Source organism: Bos mutus, chromosome 10 (assembly GCF_027580195.1).
Source record: "Bos mutus isolate GX-2022 chromosome 10, NWIPB_WYAK_1.1, whole genome shotgun sequence".
Lineage (NCBI taxonomy): Eukaryota > Metazoa > Chordata > Mammalia > Artiodactyla > Bovidae > Bos > Bos mutus.
The window spans coordinates 53,035,640-53,060,291 of NC_091626.1; the positions used below are offsets into that span (position 1 = coordinate 53,035,640).

The 24,652-nt window shown below is 35.8% G+C and overlaps 1 protein-coding gene across 1 annotated transcript in view; it reads left to right on the plus strand.

Moving 5' to 3' along the window:
* Window positions 1-24,652, plus strand: part of UNC13C (unc-13 homolog C) — a 644,738-nt gene that overhangs the window by 615,324 nt on the left and 4,762 nt on the right. Inside the window, 2 exon segments of the mRNA XM_070377927.1 lie at window positions 22,910-23,002; window positions 24,493-24,652. Coding sequence (XP_070234028.1) covers window positions 22,910-23,002; window positions 24,493-24,652 — 253 coding nt within the window.

Here is a 24,652-nt window from a genome sequence, read left to right on the forward strand (position 1 = left end):
CAAGTTTTTTTTTTTTTCTCTCCTTGAGAAAATACACTTCACCTCTTTTATGTGTTAATTAAACTCCGTAGATTGATCATTTATTCATTCATGTGGCTAATGTTAGCTAAGTGTTTATCATGGGCCAAACACTATTCTAAATGTTGGGGACATAACACTTAACACTTCAATCCCACTCTAAAGTCATCTATCATCTAAACTGATTAGGTTAGGTTAGGTTAATGTGAACTACTGCATTCCTCCTAGCAATTAATTAGTTAGTTTCATGAAATGCTTGGCATGTCTTGTAATGCATATGAGTTAAATAAGTCAAGTAAACAACACAGTTTAATGATCTATATGTCAGGAACTCTGCTAGATGCTACAGAGAATCCAGAGGGCAATGTAACAGGGTTTCTAAAATTAAGAAGAAAACCTCCGAGGGGAATAGGCCACTAACAAAATCACTTAATAATCCAGACCAGGCCTATCAGCATCACAGGGCAATGCTGTGGGTTTAGGGAGGGGAGAGAGCACCTAATGGTAGGAATGAGCTGAGGAGACATGGGAGGAACAAAGACCTAGCTTGACACTGAAGGATGGGTGGGAATTGTACAGTCATCAACAAGCAGAGAATCAAAGAAAAACCATAAACCTTGAGCAAAGTGGTACAGCAATCGCCTTATTTGTATCACTGTCTTCTGCAGACGGCTAATAAAAATTAACTGGCTTTCACCGACTGTCAGCAGAAAACAACAGTAAAAGTTTTGGTAATCACAGAGGGTACAAGAGTTCCTGATCATTATCACCATGCTCTTTCATTTTGAGGATACAGTGGAACAATCCAGACACCTCCCTTCCTCCCAACCTCCACCTTAAAAGAGTTCTGTCAGTGCTGTTCAATTATAACCTCAGGCAGAAGGAAATAAAGTCACCCAGGTGCCATTCCAGGGCTACCACCATCCATTTAAGAACATTCCCCCTCGCAGTGGAGACATGGAAGCAAAAGTTAAGACAAAGTAGGGATGAGAGGTGCCTGGTCTTTGCAGTCTATTGCTGTGATTTCCAGTCCTTCCCCCCATCAGTGAGAGGGTTGACCTAAATTCCCACCCTCCTTCTCTTCTGTGATCCCACAGCTGGCTCCCTGGTCTTATGCCTTCTCTCCTCACTAGCCCTTTTCTTGTCTGGTTCAGCAGAGTTTGCACTCAACAGGCAGTTCTTTCTCCATCAACTAACAGCTACTGAGAAGAGATTAGCTCTTTACTGGCCTCTGAGGACCAAGAAAGCATCCAAAGGCAGCTAAGCCATAGGTGGTTTCCATGGAGCTTTGCAGCCTGGAGGTAGAGGGGACAACTTCACTTCTGGAAACACCTTAATTACCATAATAGCTCTTTAACACACAGCTCAGAATAATGAACACAATTGTTTCTAGCTTTCACTGAAAACAATAGATTAATTTCACTGGGCTGCAAGTGAGATGGGGTTAAAGCAAGCTGAGAGTAGCAAGAGCATGTTCCCACTTGCAGCCAACCTCATAGAAGTGAGACCCAGCAATAGCCTTTAAGTGTCTCCCATTGTTCCACCATCAAGTAGGTAGCATGTTTTAAAACTGTATTTTTACTTTGAGAGTATGTTTTTGAGGGTTTTTTGTTACATTTTTAGTAAAATAAATAAAAAGAACCACATTAAATGCATGTAAGAACCACAAAGATCAACAAAGACAACTTGGCCAGCACCCCCAGAAGCTTCTCCATGCTCCCTGCCCCAGTCACACCTGACCCTCCTCCAAAGGTAACCACTATCTTGACTTTTATAATAATTAGTTGTTAGCATCTCTTTCTAGTTTTATACCCAAGAATGTTTCATTAGACGAGAGTTTCATCTCCTCCATTCTTTTCAATTTGGACCTTTTAAGTCCCTTTGATTTGTAAATTCCTCCTCCATCCTTTTTCTTGACAATTTATCTTTTGAAGATCATGGGTTGCTTGATTATATTCTCGCACCGTTTGGATTTTCCCAATTGAAGATGTACAGTGTGTTCAGCATATTCTCCTGCGTTCCTGCGTATCAGCCACTGGGTCCAGAGGCTTGACTAGACTCAAGTCCCGTGCCTTAGGCAAAGCAGGAGATAGAATGAGTGTAGACTGTCTTTGCTTAGAGCTTGGGGTGCCCCTGCCCCTTCAGTCCTCACTCTGTTCCCTGTGTACTCCCCTGTTCTTGGATTGGGGCGCCTCCCCCACCCCAAGTTCCAGCTGCTATCTCAAATTGGCCCTTGGGACTGTGCAGTGAGTACCCATTGGGTATTCTTGAGCTCTCTGGTTCTCAAATCTGTCAGATGTCCCCCTGCTTCTCTTCCAAACAGGCATCAATTACACAAAAGCCTGGTGGCTGTTGGTGGTCACTCCTGCATATTCATGGTTAGGGACTCAGGGCTCCCTCGGCACTGGTTATATGGTGAGTGTTTTCCTTCATCTTCTGGTTTCACCAAATGGTTTCTCTGTAAGTCCTTTTGTGGACATAGGAAGATTCAAAAATTAGGCTGACTATTCTGAGCCATCTTCCCAGAATTCTAGTATGATTTTTTATCATATGGAATGTATCTTTGAAACAATAGAGCCTTGTGTTTTAATTAGAATACTACTTGATATTCATAAAATCACTTTACTAGCAACTTTGGGAAAACATGCTTATTCTGTATATTGAGAGATTTTTATCTGTTTTGTTTGTTTGTTTGTTTTTCGGTCATTCCACAATTAAATTGCTGCCAGAACCCTATTTGTAGCTCTGACCTCATTCTTAGCCATACACATGCAGTCACTTCTTTTGCTAGTATTTCGTCCAGATCTATAATCATTCTCACCCCCAAACTCCTTCACACATAAATGGTAATGACACAAAGAAATTCTGTTTAAATAGACTGTTGGAAGCTCACTCCTGAGCATGGTTTTATTTTCTACCTGACTTCCTATATACAGTGTTCTGACTGTCTTTATTACCAAAATCCAAGTGTTCTTTCCCACATATTCACAGGTCCTTTGATCCCTCAGCACACAGATGCCTGATTCCCAGGTTTCCAGACCTTTCATTTGGTTCTGATGCTTTAACAAACCTCAGCTCATTGATCTGAGACCTCTGCACATCTCTTCATGGAGTTGGTCTTTTCTTAATCCTACACTGGACTGGCTGGCCCCACTGTCATTCATGCCCTGACATTGTAAATACCACACTATATCATCCGGTGGCCTGCTTTTTCCAGTAACATTATACAAAACTTCAGTTGTCATTTAAAAATCTTTGAAAGGATCAGTTTTAAAGAATGCATCATCTCCTACCATAGGCTAAACTGTAGTTAACCATGCATCTGACACTTGGTTACTTTCAGTTATTTTTCAATTAAGAAAAACAACTAAGAGTTTTCAATTGCATGTACTTTTGTACCAGAAAAAAAATAGCAGCTACAACTCTGAGTTTAGTTGCATATTTGCTTGTAGACACTTTACACTTGACTGGGGTGGTAGAAGTTTTGGGGGATCACTTTTATCTTTATCCTAAGGGGTTCCCCTTCTTCTAACTTCCTGATTCCCCCAGAATAAACTCTAGTTCTATATCTTTTTTTTTTAATTCAAGTAAAGTTGATTTATAATATTGTGTTCGTTCAAAGCATACAGAAAAGTGATTCAGTTTTATATATGTGGGCTACTCAGGTGGCACTAGTGGTAAAGAATCCACCTGCCAATACAGGATACATAAGAGATTTGGGTTCAATCCCTGTTATATGTTTATATATGTATGTGTGTGTGTATATTTCAAATTATTTTCCACTTTAGGTTATTATAAGATACTCAAGAGTCTATTCCCATGCCCTCCATGTGCTCCATTACTGAAGCCCCATGTAGTCTGCAGTGCTGGGGTAGGCCACACACAGTAATCTATTAAAATCCCCATCCTAAAGAAGTTTATAGTTCGCTTAATTGGAAGTACATGCATTTTGTATACAAATAACTGTAATCAGAATAGAAAATCCTAAAAGCTTTAAGTAGATTATAAACAAAGTTATATCAAAGGAGAGATTATTTGCTGGTGGAGGGCTTCCTGTAGGAAATGGCATTTGACCTCAGCTTCAAATCCTGCATTTGCTTTTTTTTTTTTAACTTGAAAATATAATACATGGAACTTGACTTTTTATAGGGCAGGGGTATTCAGTTGTGTGGCAAATTTTGCATTGTGAATTCAATTCAATTAGGTGCTGACAGAGGGCTAATTTTAAATAATTTAAACAAAGAGGGAAATGAATTGTGAAAATGCTGGCAACTCTTTGGTGAGAACTGAGCCACACGGTGCAGGGAGGTATCAGACCAAGGAAATTACTGGAAGCTAGTATTTAAATTCCTTCAGAACTCTGTCTCTTCTCTGTGTTTCTCCATGCATGTTTGCCCCCTTTTCAGAGTAGGATCCAATGTCTCCTTTAAAAAGAAAAGTAATTTGCCATGCTCTACCCTACCATGGAGTTTCTCAGCATTGTTGGGACTTATGAAGGTGTTAGAGTGGTGGCAGTTATAAAGAATACAGTCATGGAATTTCTTCTGAGCCCCTTTGCTTTTTTCCTGATGGTTTCAGACAAATAGTTGATTTTGTATTTTTATGTGTGCTTACTTCAAAACATAAAATCTCCTCAAAAGCATTTATTCTCTAGGGGGAAAAATGCCAATATCTCTTCAGTTGCCAAATTAGTAAGTTCAAGGTTTACCAAGAAAATAAGCATTAACAGAGTAGATATGTAAATTATTCTTAATTAAATCTAAGGCTTAGGTCAATCAAAACTAAAATCAAATTAATATAGTCAAGATAATTTCCTTTAAAACAAGATATATTGATATTTGTTATAAATATAAAATGGATTTAAAAAAATAAAGTAGATCTTACTCAAATTAAAATAGAAAAAATGTAAAGAAAGGAATTAACATTCATAAGCACCTAACATGTGTTAGACAGTAAGTTTGGCCAGTGTTACCTCATTTTGTCCATTTCATCTGGCGAATGAGATGTGATTATATTAGCTCCACAGATAAAGAAACTGAGTCTCAGAGATGCGAAAGTGATCACCCAGTGCCAAAGCTAACAAACAATGGGGCCCAAAGTCAAATCCAAATCTTTCTAATTAAATTCAGCATAAAAATTACAGGAATCTTCAAGTACAGTTTTTAGGTAACTATTTTTTCCCACTTCTCTCTAACTAGAAAATGCAGTGTACTCATTTCTTGGATTTTGCTCCCACCAACACCTAGCAAATTGGCAGGTTTGATAAATTACTAACCAAATGAAGAAATCATGTTTAATTCATTTGTTTTTAAATTCTATACAGTAACTCAGTATTTGTAAATCCAGATTTCAAAGTCTTATTCAGTACTGTAAAATGATCAGTAAGCAAAACAGACTAAAGTAAATAAAGAAAAGGAAAAAATAAAACGCAGAGGGTTTCCCGAATTTAAGAACTCTAACTACGTTTACTGTACTTGCTAGGAAGTAGAACCATATCTATTCTCTATTTCTTTTCCAAAATGTTATTCATTTTGCCCATTACAATTCTGTCCATCTTGTTATACTGTCTCACTGCATTGCGTTAGATTAGACCAGTTCTTGATGAAAAGGTCAGAGCAATATATTACTGAATGGTGGCGCCTTTTCTGCAGAGGAGTTCATTTGTGTACACCCACCTCCTGTAGAGTAGCCTCCTCAAAGTAATGGGGAGAGTTACGTTTTCCTATTAGAACACTGGCCTCCAGTTCTTTAACCTTTGGACCTGCAATGAAGTCTATTATATTAAATGATCTCTTGGCTATATACTCTGAACCTAGGAGCTACTACTGTGGTTATCTCTTGGATCTGTTTTCATTCTTGTCCATAACAAAACTCATTTTTTTTAAAAATGCCTTTTACTGCTGCTTCTTGAGAATATTCTACTGGGTGAGCATTCTTGACTGATTACCCTAGAGAGGTCAGTTCTGTCTTCTGCTGTCATCTAGGTACCTATTAGCAGATCACTGTGGACACCGCTCCATCTACCCATCAGTGGCACATTACCAGTCTCCCTCTCAAGGCTTTCATTACTTGCTCACATGCTCTCTTCAGCCACTGGTTCATGATATCTGCCTGGTGGGATGGATAACATCCTGGTCAAATGGCAGCCACATCAGTGAAGTACGTAGGGAAAGCGCAGGGTTTTAAATCAGTGACGTGAACTCACCATCTGTACTTCCCTGTTCTACTCTTCTGATTATTTTTATATATTTAAACACTTTAATTAGCAAGTGATAGATTCTCATTGAGAACAAATCAGTGTAATGGAAAAGCTAATACATACACTCAGCCAACCCCACCCCTCCTGTGTGCACTTTTATGTTTTGAGGTTTATTCTCCCAGACCTTTTAATCATGCACGTGTAAAACTTACTTTCTTCTTTTTCCCCCTCAAAACTGGGTGATGTGCATACTATTGTGCTATTTGATTTTTCATACACATCTTTTCATGTCTCATATACAGATTTCCCTCCTTTAGAATGGATTAATGATATCCCACAAGATATATGATGGTGTACTATTTTATTACTTATAAACATATAGGTTGCTTCTAATTTTTTTAGCCATTATAAAAATGTTTCCATGAAATCTTTAGTCATGCACTTCTTTGTGTATTTATGCAAATATTTCTGCATGACAGATTCATAGGAAATAAATTGCTAGGTCAAAAGAAGTGATTTAATGTTCTAGTAAACAACCACAATGATAATACAGAGGACTTTCTATATGCCAAGTGCTTCTGTAAGTTCTTTACAGGTAATAACATTTAATCTTTACAACAATTGAGTGAGGCAGGTACTACTGTTATTCTTATTTTACAGATGAGAGAACTGAAGCACAAAGAGGTTCAGTAGCTTAAACAAGGTCCCTAGCTAATATGTGGTAGATCCTGAATTCAAATCTAAGGAATGTGGCCTGGATTCTCTCTATGCACATCATCTCTAAAACTTGCTTTCCAATTAATTTTTATATTAGTTATCCTGTCAGCTTTGCCAAGTGTGGATATTATTAAAATTTTTAGATAATTACAGACCTTTTAATTTAACATTGAAACTATCTAAATCTTGGTGTAATTTCATGATGCAATAAAGTTCAGTCAGTAGAATAAACACAAGGGTACAAAATGAGGCAGAATATTAAGTGCCAAAAAGGGTGGTATAAGAAGAGAGAAGTGGCTGCAAGTGAGAGTCAACAGAATAGGCTGGAATGACTGGGAAAGCCATAGAGAGGTGGCAGAACTTGGATGGAGGGTAGTACTTAAGTATATGGAAGGCTTGCAGAAAGGGATATTGTTGAGTTAGTGTGGGGTGAATTTGATCATAATTGGTGGAGGCAATATTTCTAAAGCCAAGAGTTACTTAGGGAATTTGGAATTTCCCATCAAAACAATAGGAACCCTTGGTTCTAGGAGAAGAAGACTAGTAAGATAAAATCTGTATGCTGGAAATTTTAGTCCTGCTAAGAGATATAAAATATAATAGAAATGTATGAAAGCACAATGTTTTTTGGAAGGTGACAGATATATCTAGATTTGGTAAAGAGGTTCCAGACTAAGGGACTAGAATACTTAAGTACAGATTGAATCAAATAAACTCTGTTACGAATGATGCACAAGATGAACTTATTGGTTAGGATCAGCAAATTAAGCAGAAAGGGTAAGTTCCATGAGGTTTTCAATGATTTGAACTTGGATAGCAGAAAGAATAGTGTCATCTGGTTGGAAATGGGGATGCTGAGAACTGGAGTAGGTTGAGAACACCTTATGTTAGTTTTTAGAGTTGATGAGGTTAAACTAGAGGTAAAACATCTAGCAAAGATATCTATTAGACAATTAGAAATGGAGTTCATTTGGAAGATGAGGATAAGGACTAGAAATAAATTTTTAAAGTTTAATAAAGATGAGAGCTGAAACTGTAAAACTATAGAAAGGGTAATTTGGCAAAACTAATACAATTATGTGAAGTTTAAAAATTCAAATTAGAAAAAAAAAGAAAGGGTAATGAGAAAAGAGAGCAGAGAGCCACGGGGTGATACTGGGGAATGGCACATAACAAAAATCTGAAAGAAGAAGGTGGCTACAAAGATGGCAGAAAAGGACTGAACCAAAGAAAGAAACAGTGAATCCAGAAAGTAGACAATGAAGGAAGCCAAGGGGGATATGACTACAAGGAGGTAATCAACCATGTCAAAGCTAAAGACATGGAAAAATGGCACGGAACTGGGAAAGTATATATATTTATATAGTTTAAAGAGAGATCATTGGGGACTCTCAAAATTTCCAGTAAAGTTTGCTGTAAGATGACAAGAGATGATTTAAAACTTAATTGGAAATAAGTGATTAAATATGAATGGTACATTCAAGAAATTTCATAATTAAATATGAGGAATAAGATAACATCTAAAGAAGTCAGAAGGTTGATGCATAGGCTGGTTGAATATTTTCTTAAGTATTTCTGAGTTAATCTCTGGGGGAACTTGTAGGATCCTGAAAGATTAAGTTATTTTAATCTCATTATCAAACTCTTCTGCAAAAATATATAGATATACTGTTTCAATCTCTGTAATCAGAAGTGAAAAATTCCTATTTATTGATAAATTTTGTGTTTTAGCCAATATAAAATAAAAATGTATTAACATAAGTTTTAAAACATTATTTCAACTAGTTTTTTTTTACTGTTTTGATTATAAAAATAATAGATACATATTGGAGAATAGAAAATATAGAACAATATGAAAAAGGAAAAAATTTATAATTTACTAAACTTGGATATATTTTCCTGCAACTTCATTGTATCCTTATTTTAAATACTTCAGAAGCTTTATATGAAATATGTATCCCTTTCATATAGCACTCCTACATAAGTATTTTATATAACTTCTTGTCAATATGTCATGCTTATATCCAATCATTATAATTCATAATTTATATATTTCAAAATACAAAATACTTAAGTTTATTTCTCACTCTAAGTCAATATTTTAAGTAAATTTAAAATACTAAAAAATTTACTAAAAAATTTCCAGGTAAACTTCTTCTGTATTTAGAATTATGTTTTGAATAGAATTCCAGAGACAGAATTATCAAATCCAAAGTTCTGAATATCTAGAAGGCATGTAATGCCCAAGTAGCTTTCCAACTATAAATTTGTTCCAATGAAAAGTTGATTAGAATATTAGACTTTTCCACAAAATCTCTAGTACAAGGTGGTTGTTTTTGTTTAAAATGTTTGTTAATATATTAGGTAATATAATTAATTTGATTACAAAAATAAACATTTTCAATATTTATTAACTAGCTGAATTTCTTTTTGTGAATCGTCTGTAACCTTTATTCATTTTTAATGGTGCTTTTGAGTTTATCAATTTGTGTTTCTTTTATTCATTAAAGATAGTAACCCTCTATATCGTTTGTTGCAAATATTTTTCACTCAACTGATTACATGCATAGGATGTCTTTTGACCTACAAATATTTTCAGATGTTTGCCTTTGTGATTTATACCCTTAATTTTAAGCCTGTGGAGACTTCCACATGTAAATATCAAATAAAATTCATCCATATTTTCTTTTTTCAGTTGGATTTTTCAATTTAAACTTAATTTATCAAAATCTGTTTTCAGTATATGATATATAATAAGGCTATAAAGCTTTTCTCCAAATAGTAACTGATCCATAATCCTGCCCTGTCCCACTGATAATCCTTTTGCCATTGTATCTTAAATTTATTGGAATTCTGTTTCTGGACCTTTTCTCCTATTTGACCATTTATAGCCCAGGATTCGACTAATTTATTTATTGTTGCCTAATAAAGTATTTTAATATTCATGAGAATAATACATTTTCATTTTTCTCTTTTTAAGTAAGTCCTCAGTTATTCAGTGTTTTTAAAAGTTCTTAGTAACTTTTAATAAGTTCTGTTTTTAGTAAATCCTTAGTTTCTATTGTCATTACTTCCCTAATTAGCTTTGGGTTGTATAAAAAAAATTAAGTATTTGGGATTCTGATGAAAATGCAGTAAATATATAACTAAATATCCAAATAAGTGATATCCTTAAGGCATTTTATCTTAACTTTAAACTTTATTCATTGTTTTGTGCCTAAATCACATTTCATTGTTTTATCACATTTTAATTAACTTTATTTCAGCATATACCTTTTTCTTGTTTTTTTCTGGCTGCTTTGAGAATGATATATTGTCATCCAAAATCATGTAACTTTGTCTATTATATTTTAATCTCTCAAGGAACATTCTTTTCAATTTGTCAAGTGTTAATTTAGTTATTACCAAAAAAATTAATGTCACCATTTCCAGAAACTATACTGTATTTTCTGTTTTTAATCATTGCCTTTATATAAACTTTCAGACCTTGTGTTTATTCTTATTTTGTATAATCTTATTCTGTTTCCAGTTTTGAAAGGGAATTTCTAATGATTCAGTTGTTGTTTTAAAAGAAATATTCTTTATCACAGCTAGGAACCATCCTTCAAATCTGAATAAGAGATTTTTATAATTAATGGGCACTGAAATTTATCAAATGCTTTTTCAGAATTTATGAGATATTAGATATTTATTAGATATTAGTGATATTTATTAGAATACTTAAAACACCATTTCTTGTTAAGATAAACCCTACTCTGTGATAGAGTTGTATTTTTATCAATATTTCATTGAGAATTTTTGTAATTATATGTATAAATTGGTTTAGTTAGGTTTTCTTTTCATACTACCCATGTTTTGTCTCAATGTTATATATAAAACTATGGAGATTATTATCTTGTCCTCTATTCAAAAGCAATAGAATTGAAAAAGAAAAACCAAAGTCCTTATATGTAGACAACACAATTACTTCCATAGAAAGCATAGGGAAATCTATAGAGAAACTACTGGAACTAATAAGAATTTTCCATTAGATCGTTCACCATAAAGTCAGTATACAAAGTCAGCAGCATAACTACACAATTAATAGCTAACTAGAATATGAAATAAAATAGAAATCCATTTAAAATAGGAATAAAACAGTAGAATACTTACAAATAAATTTTGCAAAATATATATAAAATCTCTAAAAGTATTTGAAATTTTACTCAAGGTAACATTTGTGAGGATAAGAGGATGACAGACAATAAGATGGTTGGATGGTATCACCGACTCAATGGACATGAGTTTGAGTAAGCTCCGGGAGTTGGTGATGGGCAGGGAAGCCTGGCGTGCTGCAGTCCATGGGGTCGCAAAGAGTCGGACACGACTGAGCAACTGAACTGAACTGAATACCCATAACCCCAAACTCCCAGAACCTCTATAATTAAGGGATTCCCATGAGCTGCTACAGAGCAAATTTAAACTCCATAGTCATCTATTCGGGCTTCCCTGGTGACTCAGTGGCAAAGAATCTGCCTGGAATGCAGGAGACCTGGGTTCAATCCCTGGGTTGGGAAGATCCTTCGGGGATCTTCCCAAGCCTGAAGGAGAGCATGGCAACCCACTCCAGTACTCCTGCCTGGAGAATTCCATGGACAGAGGAGCCAGGCAGGCTACAGTTCATAGGGTCGCACAGAGTCGGGCACAACTGAAGTGACTAAAGCAGCAGCAGCAGCAGTCATCTATTCATATAAACCGTTTTCAGCTATTTGCACATTTTTCCTGCAAAGAGAGTAACTTGCCTCTGTAGCTACTATATTACAAGAGAGAATACTTCTGTGTAACAGAAGCCAGACATATATCAATAACCATTTATTTGATAAAGAAAATCTATTGGGTTGACTATAAAGTTTGCTCAGATTTTTCCGTAAGATGTTATGGGAAACCTGAACAAACATTTTTTGGCAACCCAATACATTAAGTATGCCTGTAATTTTATTACTTTGCCATTGATTGACTTACACAACACTAAAACCTAGAAAACAAAGTTACTTTCCCATTAAACAGTTCATTCCTTCCTAACACTTACCTTCCTGTTCAATACAAACATTATCCAAATTTGTGTTCAGTCTCTCATGAAGCTCCTTCAATATGCACATACAGAGCTAGACACTGGGAATATAAAATTAAGACTAGGCTTATTCTGATAAATTCAAATCTAATGAAGGAGGTGTATCTATCTGATATCCACCTGATAGTTTAAATGGTGCTATTGTTCAGTGACATGCTTTCTACAACACAGTTTCCCCAGTCTGAGGTTCTTTTGGCTGAAATATGTCTCCAAGTCATATACTGTGAGGAAACTGTGTGTGTGTGTAAAATAAATTTTCTTAGCTCTTGAATTTTTGAAAATTACCTTTTGTTTCATTCTTACATGAGAAACAGCTTTCCTAGATCTAAAATTCTGTGAGCATAGACACTCTCTCTCATAACTTTATTGCCATTGCTTATTTCCTTCTGATGTTTATTTTGTGAGGAAAAATATAAGCCAGCCGAAATTCTTTGCATTTTTATTCTTGGATACATTTCTTCTTCCTCCAATTCCTTCTTTTCTCCTCTTGCTCCTCCTCTTTTCTCCTTCTCTCCTCCTCAATTTCTTTTCTTTTTACCTGGATATATATGTGTATAGTGTGTGTTTTTCAATTTTCCTAAAACAAATTGAATTCTTTAAAAATTCAGAGCTGTTTTTAAGCTCAAGAAATTTGGTTTTATTATAATTTGATTATCCATGGTTTCTTCAGGAGCATCATTTCCAGCAGTATGCTTTCACCTAAATCCTTGAGATATTATTACCTCGTGTTGTAGAAATTATTTTCCTGAAGTCCCTTAGCATACTTAGTCGCTCGATTGTGTCTGACTCTTTGCGACCCCATGGACTGTACCCCACCAGGCTCCTAAGTCCATGGAATTCTCTAGGCAAGAATACTGAAGTGGGTACCATACCGTCTTCCAGGGGATCTTTCCAACCCAGGGATCAAGCCTGGGTCCCATGCGTTGCAGACAGATTCTTTCCATCTGAGCCACCAGGGAAACCTTTTATACATTCCAGTTCAGTTCAGTCACTCAGTCGTATCCAGCTCTTTGCAACCCCATGGACTGCTGCACGCCAGGCTTCCCAGTCCACCACCAACTCCGGAAGCTTGCTCAAACTCATGTCCGTTGAGTCAGTGATTCCATCCAACCATCTCATCCTCTGTCGTCCCCTTCTCCTCCTGCCTTCAATCTTTCCCAGCATCAGGGTCTTTTCCAATGAGTCAGTTCTTCATATCAGGTGGCCAAAGTATCGGAGTTTCAGCTTCAACATCAGTCCTTCCAATGAATATTCGGCACTGATTTCCTTTAGGATTGACTGGGTTGATCTCCCTGCAATCCAAGAAACTCTCAAGAGTCTTCTCCAACACCACAGTTCAAAAGCATCAATTCTTCAGCTTATTTTCAAATAAGGAGATCCATTCAGGTCATACATTTCAGGTAAACTGGATTACCCTTAGACACTTTTCAAAAAACTTTGGTTACAGATAGATCCAAACATTTGAAGCTGGGGGGTGGGGTGCAGTGTATAGCCCCTAGCCTTATCTAACCTAGCTGTTTCTACTATTATATTTATTGATGTCAGTGACTACCAAGAAGAAAAGATATGCCCAAGGCCCTCATCCCTCAATGGATCTTATTTTCGTCTCTCTTATCAACAGTGATTTCTATGCTGTGAATACATACTGCCTACTACTGTATGGGAGTAATCTTTCTCTTCCCATTCTCCCCCAGGTAGTAGTGTTTGCTAGCAGTCATGGTGCTAATGAATAGATCTTAAAAGAGAGATGCTAACAGATCAAGTGACACACATAATGATTAGAAATAATTCTTAGTCACTAGTCAGAACTGAAAGTTTGGTTTTCTGATTTTTGCCACTTCTGAGTTTCCACTTAGGAAAAAAAAGCACTGACTGTCATATCCACATCCTACCTTACTTGCCAGATTTTTACTATTCATTGACAGTCTGTCCCATTGTGTGAATTCCAAAAGACTTTTTTAGAGACAAGCTAGTTTGTCAGTGGAAAGAGAACTTCAATGAAAATAACAAGACCCACCACTGATGCTACCCAGCTATGGAAATTTGTATGAGACACTTAGCCTCAACTCCCTCACCTCTGAAACAAAGATATTGGCTCAAATAGTTTCAAGACCAACACTGTTTCTAACATAAAAACTATATTTTTCAATACTAAAATATTTCAGTTTTAGGATAACTAAACTTTCAGTAACTACTTCTAGGATTTGACACATTTCAAATTTTAGTAATCACTGATTAATTTTTTAGCAACACTTTAAGGATGCTATAGCCATGGAAACTCACTGATATAAAGTAACACTATAAAAATGTTTCAATCAATAGTAAGTTTAAGGATAAAACACAGAAAACTATGAAACCATAAGAGTCCCTGAAGCCAATATTAATTTAAACATACATTTGAATGATTACTGTGGGACTTAATATAGACAGTTATAAATGAAAGCCAAGTGTTATCACACAAAAAACATAATCTTAAAATGTATAGATGTTTTCTGTATGTTCCTGAAAGGAACATTTACAGAACATATTCTGTATGTTCCTTGTCTTCAATTTCTGCCTTTCTGCCTTTTAGTTCAGCAAGACTTTAAATGCCATTAACAACAACAACAAGACCGAGTTTACTTTCTCCTCTTTGATGTGAAAAAGGAAAGTGGGAAGGGGAACGAGAAGAAGAGAAGCTATTTCATGAACATCACAGCATGTCAGAGAACTGAGGTCAAATCTCAGTTTTCCATTTATTGACTTTGACAGGCAACTAACATCTGTGCCCAATTTCACCCATTGTACACACTACCTTTATCTGATATCAGAGCAAGATCTTATCCTTAAAGTATTCAGCACAATGCCTGGCACACACAAGTAGTCAAAAATTGCACCCATTATTGTTATCATTACTATAAATTACTTCAGATATAAATGTTAAATGACAGGGACATAATGAGCGAAGAACAGAGAAGGAAAGCACAAGAAGGGATAAGAGGAGGAACAGGGTTTAAGTCAAGCCACTTCCTGGTTTATTCTACTTCCACCACCTCGGATGATGTCTAACAAGCTAGAAGCCTGAACAGAAGTGAGTTACTCCCACCTGGAGTCCTAGACTTGAAGGTAGGAAGAGCAGGTCAGCTGATTCTAAACTGATTCTACACTGCCAGAGTGGTCATTCCTCCTTAATTCTCCACACCTTTTATGAGGCTCCCAGCAGAGTCCCATGAGGACAGATTCAAACCCCTTTGTCAGGGGCTTAAGCAGTTTGGTAAACATGTTCAAATGACTGGAGCAGCTATGATATTTTTCATCTAATATCCTGCTGCTGCTGCTGCTGCTAAGTCACTCCAGTAGTGTCCGACTCTGCAACCCTGTAGAGTGAAACGTACCAGGCTCCTCCATCCCTGGGATTCTCCAGGCAAGAACGCTGGAGTAGGTTGCCATTGCCTTCTCCAATCTAATATCCTACAGGATACTAATTGAGACTTGGAGGTAATTATCAATTTAAAACATTACATGCATAATCATTACTAATTGCTTTTAAAATTATTCACTCCTCCACAGAATGTACTAAACTTACGTTAGGTGAGAGATTCATCCTATTAGGGAGATTATATAATACTATATCATAACCTTATGGTAATAAGGATCTCTTATCAAAAAGTTTTTTATCAAAAGCTGCTCTTGTAAAGAGAACTTCAAATAAAACAATTAGTTCTTTTATTCTCCTTCCCTTTACCAATGTTTACTCATAGAGCATGACTCATTCCCAGATAGAGGTTGGTATTCATGATCCAATAATGTTGGTGACAAAGGACACATTCTAGGAGCCCATTGATTGATTTGAGGCACAATAGTCTAATTTCTATGGGTTCAGAATTGACAAGATAACAGGCATAACCTCTGATTAAATTTTTATTTAATAAATATCAAAAGTATGTTATTTATTATATGAATTAGAGATAAGTAGTATGGATTATTATTATTAATAGAGGTTTCCTGCCATTATGGAATATAGTTAGAAAGAAAAAATCTGCCTGATTATCTACAATACTAGGCATAACATGGGTGCTGTGGAGTGGTATAAACACCAGGCCATGGAAGCACAAACCCGGAGTTCTCAGGTAACAATTATGAATAGCCTGACTATTAAACAATACTTACAATAATAATAAAACCTTTTAAACTAGTTGCTTCTACTGAGAACTGTCAGAAAACTGACCCATTTTTAATTCCACTTTTTAGGGGTGTACCACATTAAACAAGCAACTCTCAAGACTATGCTTGACGTGATTGAGCAGTAAATTTCACATCTTCTTTTAAAAAAAGGAAATGTGTTTTCTGCTAAATCTTTACACCCAAGGGTTTCCTCAAAATTGTTCGGGGATTGTTGAGTACATAAGTTTGGTTTTCAACATGTTTTTTTTTCCCACCAGTGGAATCCTTCAGATTTTTTAGAAAACACACACAGGCACAGAGTTAGGATGTGCAAGTGGATGATGAGAGAGCAGCAATTTGGGAAAGGGAAAATCGTACCTATGCATTTAGAGTACCTTTTAAAAAGTTTTAGGCACATTTCTATAGCTGTTAGTTGTTTTCAAACAGCATAAAATGTCTCCTCTGTAACTAAGAGCACATATTTTCCAAATTCAAGTTTTATATATTTTCTAATAAAAATCAGATTCTATAACAACACAAAGCCTTTAAGTTACCTTGGTAAAGTTTCCAATTAGGAACCCAGATGAAGAAATGGCACCTCCTGCTGAGCGCTTTGATGGAAAGCTTTTCTCATTTACAAACTTGTTAAATCAATAACTTTCCTGACCATCACTTCTAGATGTTTACTCTGGAAACAAACCAGCCATTGCTACATGACTGCTTATGGTAATACTGACATGATCACCCATAACAGTCTTGATCACAAACCCACATACTGAGCAGACTCTAATCTTTAGTATAACAACAGAGACAAATACACAACCTGAATGCATTTTCACTCTCTCATTTACTGTGATTTCAACAATAGTTAAACAAACAATATAACCTTTAGCCATCAAGAAAACTCATTTCACGGAATTCTTGGTTCACAAAAGGTTTTACATCATAGTGGGAAAGAATATGAGGGCTCTTAAAAACTTTCCATCTCTAGTGTACTCAACCCAGAAAATTTTACTGAAGAAACTAAGAATTCCAAAGTTGTTGGGGAAAACTCTAGTCACTCTGCTTTTGTCTTACAGCAATATTTGATTTAGATAACTACAGTGTCAATGGATTTTTCTCTCTAATTTTCTATGAATCTTCAAGGTATTTAATAACTTTGGAATACTCTTAAGAATTATTATTATCATAAACCTGGATCCATTTACCAGCAGCTCTTATGTGCAAGGCACATATTATCTTACATATTTTTCAAAATTATCCTTTTTTAGCCTCGTTATAATGTTGCCAGGTAGATGGGATTATCAACACTTTACAAATAAGGACATGCAAATTCACAGTTTTAAACTGTTAATGTGTGACAGACAGATTCATGATCAGGGAAGTCTGGTTTCATTGCCCAGGGATTTAATACTTTGTTATACATGTCTTATAATTCAAGGGGCACCATAAACATCGTGGTCTATGTATAATAGTGTTTGAGGAGATCAAAAATATAACCACAGATTATTTCTAGAATAGTAAAAAAAAAATATTTTAGTGTAGAGGTATTTGGACAGCGCTTCATTGGATAATGGAGGAAGGGTATTCTAAACATTTGTTTTGAGTTGATGAAAACATAAAGAAAGGTTTGAAAAAATTAAGCCAAAGACAGTGTGGACCAGAAGTGCTGATGAAGGAGAGGTCATCAGGAGCATCCTAGCAAAGGGCCGCATTTGGGGATTTGACTCAAGGTATAATAGGATGCAAGTAGGAGATTTTCCAAAAGGGATTGCAGTGATTGCCTTCAGAATGGGAGAAAATAATAGCAAATGAAGCAACCGACAAACAACTAATCTCAAAAATATACAAGCAACTCCTACAGCTCAACTCCAGAAAAATAAATGACCCAATCAAAAAATGGGCCAAAGATCTAAATAGACATTTCTCCAAAGAAGACATACAGATGGCTAACAAACACATGAAAAGATGCTCAACATCACTCATTATCAGAGAAATGCAAATCAAAACCACTATGAGGTACCATTTCACACCAGTCAGAATGGCTGCGATCCAAAAGTCTACAAATAATAAATGCTGGAGAGGGTGTAGAGAAAAGGGAACCCTCTTACACTGTTGGTGGGAATGCAAACTAGTACAGCCACCTTGGAGAACAGTGTGGAGATTCCTTAAAAAACTGGAAATAGAACTGCCTTATGATCCAGCAATCCCACTGCTGGGCATACACACTGAGGAAACCAGAAGGGAAAGAGACACGTGTACCCCAATGTTCATCGCAGCACTGTTTATAATAGCCAGGACATGGAAGCAACCTAGATGTCCATCAGCAGATGAATGGATAAGAAAGCAGTGGTACATATACACAATGGAGTATTACTCAGCCATTAAAAAGAATACATTTGAATCAGTTCTAATGAGGTGGATGAAACTGGAGCCTATTATACAGAGTGAAGTAAGCCAGAAGGAAAAACACCAATACAGTATACTAACACATATATATGGAATTTAGAAAGATGGTAACGATAACCCTGTATACGAGACAGAAAAAGAGACATTGATGTATAGAACAGTCTTAGGGACTCTGTGGGAGAGGGAGAGGGTGGGAAGATTTGGGAGAATGGCATTGAAACATGTGAAATGTCATGTATGAAAGGAGATGCCAGTCCAGGTTCAATGCACGATGCTGGATGCTTGGGGCTGGTGCACTGGGACGACCCAGAGGGATGGTATGGGGGGAGGGAGGAGGGAGGAGGGTTCAGGATGGGAACACATGTATACCTGTGGTGGATTCATTTTGATATTTGGCAAAACTAATACAATTATGTAAGGTTTAAAAATAAAATAAAATTAATTAAAAAAATAAATAAAAAATGTTCGCTCTGACATATCTCAACAATGACAGAAAAAAAAATGATCTTTTACACAGATGAGACAAATTCTTTCAAAACCTAAATTTGACTATGCCACCCATAGCCAAAATCTTAAAAGACTTCTCCGTAGCTCCAAGATAATATCTAACAATTTTTAAATGACATTCAAAGTACTAACATTTTCTCTAACATTCCCTATTGTTACTTCATCTATGCTCCATACATCCTGAACTCCTCACAGTTTCCAGGACACACCATTCTGTTTTACGCATCCACATATGGGAACATGCTATTTCTTGCTTCTCTGTCTAAAAAAAAAGTGAATTTCAACTAAACCTTCAGGAGCCTCTTAAAGCATTTTCTCCCCTGAAAAAAATCCATCATGATAATCGTTGTTAAACAGTGAATGTCCATATTTTACATCTTATCCCCCACCAAGATTGTCTCAATGTTCAAGACCTAAGAATATTACAAAAATACCAGGGACACTTCCATTAAAATTATGAGCAAATCAAAGATGTTAACTCTATTAGCCAAGGTCACAGAAGGAATCAGATGGCACACCCACACTTGAAAAAGATTCAGTGGAGAAACTATGGACAACAGATGGGCAGGATAAAAACAGACCAGAAAGAGTAGTAAACTAACCTCACTGACAAATAACAAGAGAGGTAAAAGCTCCTAGAACCAGGAATGAGACTCACCTGCTGAGGGATGGTGAGGGCAATGTCGCCTTTTTGGTTGCAGGATTCTTCCAGCAAAATGGTGACACCATAGGAAGGAAACTAAAGAAATAAATATCTGACCTGAGTCTACTGCCTCTTTCCCATATCTTGCCAGGACTTCTCACCATCTATAGAGCATAGAGACCACTGACTTGTCCATCTAGGGGCAGAGGACGGAGTGGAGAAGGGTGAAAAATGAATCTGGAGAGCCAAGTGAAGGATAACAAACATATCCACTTGTAACACTGTCATGGCATGTAGTATTACAAATATAAGCCAATAAAATTAGCCAAGGCAAATATTAAGAGGTATAAAAACTGGACAGGAGAAGTGTAATTCATTGAATATGATACATGTGTATACTTACAAAACTCAAAACGAGTAATGAAAATATTTCATTAAAAATTCAGTTAGCTGAATAAAAAAATATACAAAAATCACTAGCCTTCCTGTTACCCAATATAATGGAAAAGGGATCCCATTTAAAATAGAATGATATGTAATAACTAGGAATAAGCTTTTTAACTGTTCAAGATTGACATGAAGAAAAATGTAAAGCATAATTAGAATACACAAAAGGAGACTTAAATAATGGCAAGATATGTTCTATTCTTCATATCACAAGGATGTCACCAGTTTAGGGATGATGTCAAACTATTTTATTTTCCCAAAAAGTATTACCAGTCCCTCTTATGTACCCTACTTTCTACTGCATAGATACCTCCCTTACTGATATCAACATCCGGGTACACACCATGTTAGTTACTTGCACTGTTAGAAGGTTATTCAGGTTTTTAAGACCTTGTTCTGCCCACATTAAAGTTTTAATTAGTTATTGGATTAAAAGCTCTCTTTCTCTCTCTACAAACAGGGAAAAATAATGACTCTAGCAGTAGAAGGAGGAAAGGAGAAGGAGGAAGCCGTGGCTTCTCTCATGTGCACCGTTCCTCTTTCTCCTGGAGGCAATTTCCATGATACTGAGGAAGAGAGAAAGAGAGAAAAGAGACAGATGAGTCTTTATTTAAGCCAACACAATATTGTAAGGCAATTATCCTTCAATTAAAAATAAGTAAAAAAAAAAAAAAAAAACTGCAATGCTGACCATTAGTAGTCATTATCTATCTAAGGGTCACTGTCTACTCAGTTAGTAGTAGAACTTTTCCAGATCCTTCTCTTAGGGGAAGTACAAGCTTGGTAGAACTGGCTGGTGTGAAATGTATTTTCAAGTAGTTCCCCAGGGCATCGATGAACTCTTCCAAGACTCAAGACCTGGCCACTTTTTCCTGCTGCACCCCACCTGGGTGTATAGGCACATACATTCCTTTGAGATGCTTGCCTCTTCACCATGTTGATGACAATCCCTGATAAAACCAGAGCCTATGGTCACATTTTCCCTCTCTTGTCCCCAAACGCCGGCACTTCAAGCCCATTCAGGAGCCATCTCCCATATTTCTCAGCAACTGTGACCTTAAGCAGAGAGGGAGGTCCCGGCACACACTTGGCCGTGCTCAGGTCATACTGTCTGCTAAGTACGCAGCCAATTAAAAAATGAAATGCTCATCTAGCTGGCACTTTCAGAGTACTTCTTTCAGAATTTTCTTCACTTCAGGAAAATGAAACCCTTCTCACAAGCAATGAGCAGCTCCTTGGCTAATGCCCAAAGTGATCACTTTCTGTCTTTCAGTCCTTTTATTAACAAATGGTTGGGGCAGGATTGGGCTGAGAGTGGTGCTTGTGGTGAACCAGGTTTTCTCAGTAGATCCTGTTAAGAGGTTCTGGCTGAAATGTATGAAATGAAAAAAATGAGATTTTTTTCTCAAGTTAGAAACTGGAAGTCTATTAGAATCTCTTCTTTTCAGCTTAGTCATTAGCCATTTATTTCATGAAAATAAGATTCTTATTAATCTCATATATATTGCAAATGGTTAAAATCTCTGTTGGGCAAAATGAGGTTCCACCTACCTTTGATAAATACCATTTCTAGAAATTATACTATAAACTTGTAAACATGAAAAGTAATTATTTGTTATAGTTCATAAGAGCAAGAGACTAGAAACTACCAAAATGTGTTTAAATAAATAATGGTATGTCCATATAATGGAATAAGGGCTAAATATTATTTTAAATATTTTAATGTTTTCATTATTTGTAAGCAGATTTGTTTTTTAAGCAAGTATTCATGAAACCTTGACTTTGCAGTTAATGCTGTGATATTCCAGACATATTAAGGAGTGGGACATAGCTTTGTATATGTGGAAATGGAATGATCTTAATACATTTTTAGGTAAAAAGACAAAGGTAAGGTAAAGGATAATTAGAGTATGTGTTTCTATTTGAGAAAAAAAATGTATATATTTATAGATGATATGTTAATAGATGTGTGTTTGTATGTATATGAGGTTGATACAATTATCCCTATTTTACAAATAAGAAAACCAAGACTTGAGAACATCGCAAATTCTGATCACAGAACCAGATGTGGCATGACTATGATTTGAATTCCAAGTGCCTAAATCACAGGCGCTTTTCAATACAACATTCCTAACCCTTGACTGGCCTTTATCAGGGTGGAATTGATTAATCCTTTTTATATCATCAAATTATAAATGTACCTGTTTAGAATATATCACATGATATATTGTGTGTGTGTGTTGCTCTCCCCTGGTCTGAGTCTGGGCCTCGTGAGGCCAGGTGCTCTGTAGAGCCATCTCTGTATCCTTGATGCTCTGGTGCGGCACACTCAAGAAGAGCACTTCAGAAAGGAATGAAGGGCAGTGATACATCTTCATACGTAAGTGACAAGGAGAGCTTTATTAAGTGCCTAGAGTAAGGCAACTTCAAGTTTTTTTTTTTCTTTTTAACAATAGTAATACTAACAGAATGCCTTATGGTATCTGAGGACTGTGTGAAAGTTTAGCTAAATGGGCTAAATATAATTATACCCAAGACTCAAACCTGCATAGCAGATCTAACTTAGTGAACATTTATCAGTATCTATTATGTGCTGTTAACAAAAAGAACCATTTGTTTCCACGATCACACTTTAAAGTTCCCAATGCACAGAATATCAATGTCCCTTATTAAGTGGTCTGGAAGGTCAGGCCAGTAAACTTTTGCTGATTTGCAGGTCGCCCCTCCAAAGATTCAGTGGGTCAGATATCTGTTCATGTGGACATCACCGCCACTCCAGGAACCGGAGAGCATAAAGTCACTGTAAAAGGTATATTTTGGGTTCAGGTAGATCAAACAGCCTATAAGACTTTAACCTCTCAAAAAATAATTATATCCAAAATGTTTTTTCTGGAAACTCTGTTTTTTAAAGTCTATATTAAATTATTTTAGGGCATACTTAGAATACCTTCATGAATACAAAACTCTTGATTTAAAACAAAAGAAATTAATAGCATAGATATTTAACCTATATTACTTGAAAAGTCTAAATGGTTAAAATACATTGATAATTACATTTCAGAACTGTACGACTATGTTCTCTATGGTTGAGGCTGTGGTTGCCAACTTACCAATGACATTTTAGATGTTAACTCAGTACATTCTTACTATCCACATAATCTACCTACTTTTTCTATGTGATTTCCAACAACTGGTTTGATTTTTTTTTTAATGGGTGGGTGAATCAATTGGCTTTATATTATAAAAATGAAATCTGAATTTAGGGGTCACTTTGAAGATGTAATTTAATGATTATTACTTTTCTCAATAGAACCATGTTCTATTTTTATATTATCATGGACAGCCACTTTAAATAGTATCTATTTTAATCAAAAGCATGGCCTTCTAATATATTTCAAAGTTTCACTACCTAAACTAGCACTGTTATGGTATATAATAGATTATATACGGTATTAGTAAGCATCAGATAAGTGGGCATGACTATATATGCCAGTGTTGTTAAACATTTTTCAAAAATATTTTGCTGATGTATACCAAATGCTAGAGGTTTTATGAACCTCCTGAATTAGCAAGTTTAATTATAAGACACCTCCTTACAGATATCATCACCATAATTAAAGAATGAGTGAAGATGTATGTATAAGAATGTTCAGTTAAGTATTATTTATGATGCCTGAAATTAGGAAACTGCCATAATATGCAACAAGTGATTTGTTGAATATTGAATGAAATCTACACACAATTAAATATTTGCAACTGGAAGATATATAATGAGTTACAGTGCTCTCCATGATGGACTTAAAAAAATGAAAATATTTTTAAGACTGCAACACATTATGATCCTATTCTGTATATAAGGATTGAAAGCATCGCACCAAAATATTAACAGTCGTTTCTTCTGAGTGATAAAATTATAAATTTTTCTTTTAATCTACTTTATGTATATTTTCTAAATATTTCATGAACAGTCATAATTTTAATATGAGAAACATCACGTTTTCACCTAAACAAAAGTCATAACTTTTCAGTAGTAACAATTGTCATTTTAATTACAGCTTTTTGCCATCCCAACACCACATGGCTTAGAGCTGAAAGCCCTATCAAGCATGCAGTCCAGAGAGAAAATTGTTTTTCCTAATCCTAGTCAGTGGGGTTAGGGTGTTATTAAACGCAAGTTACAGCTTCATACATCATTTTTAAAAATAAATATCCACTTTAAAGATCAAAGGGAAAGCCTAGGATTCCACACATGGGTTTGCTAACACTTTATATTCCTTTCGTTTTCCTTCTGTTTTTTAGTGATTGCTATTAATGACTTAAACTGGCAGACCACGGCAATGTTCCGCCCCTTTGTGGAAGTCTGTATGCTGGGACCCAACCTTGGAGACAAGAAGAGAAAACAAGGCACAAAAACAAAAAGCAACACATGGTCACCAAAGTATAATGAAACGTTTCAGTT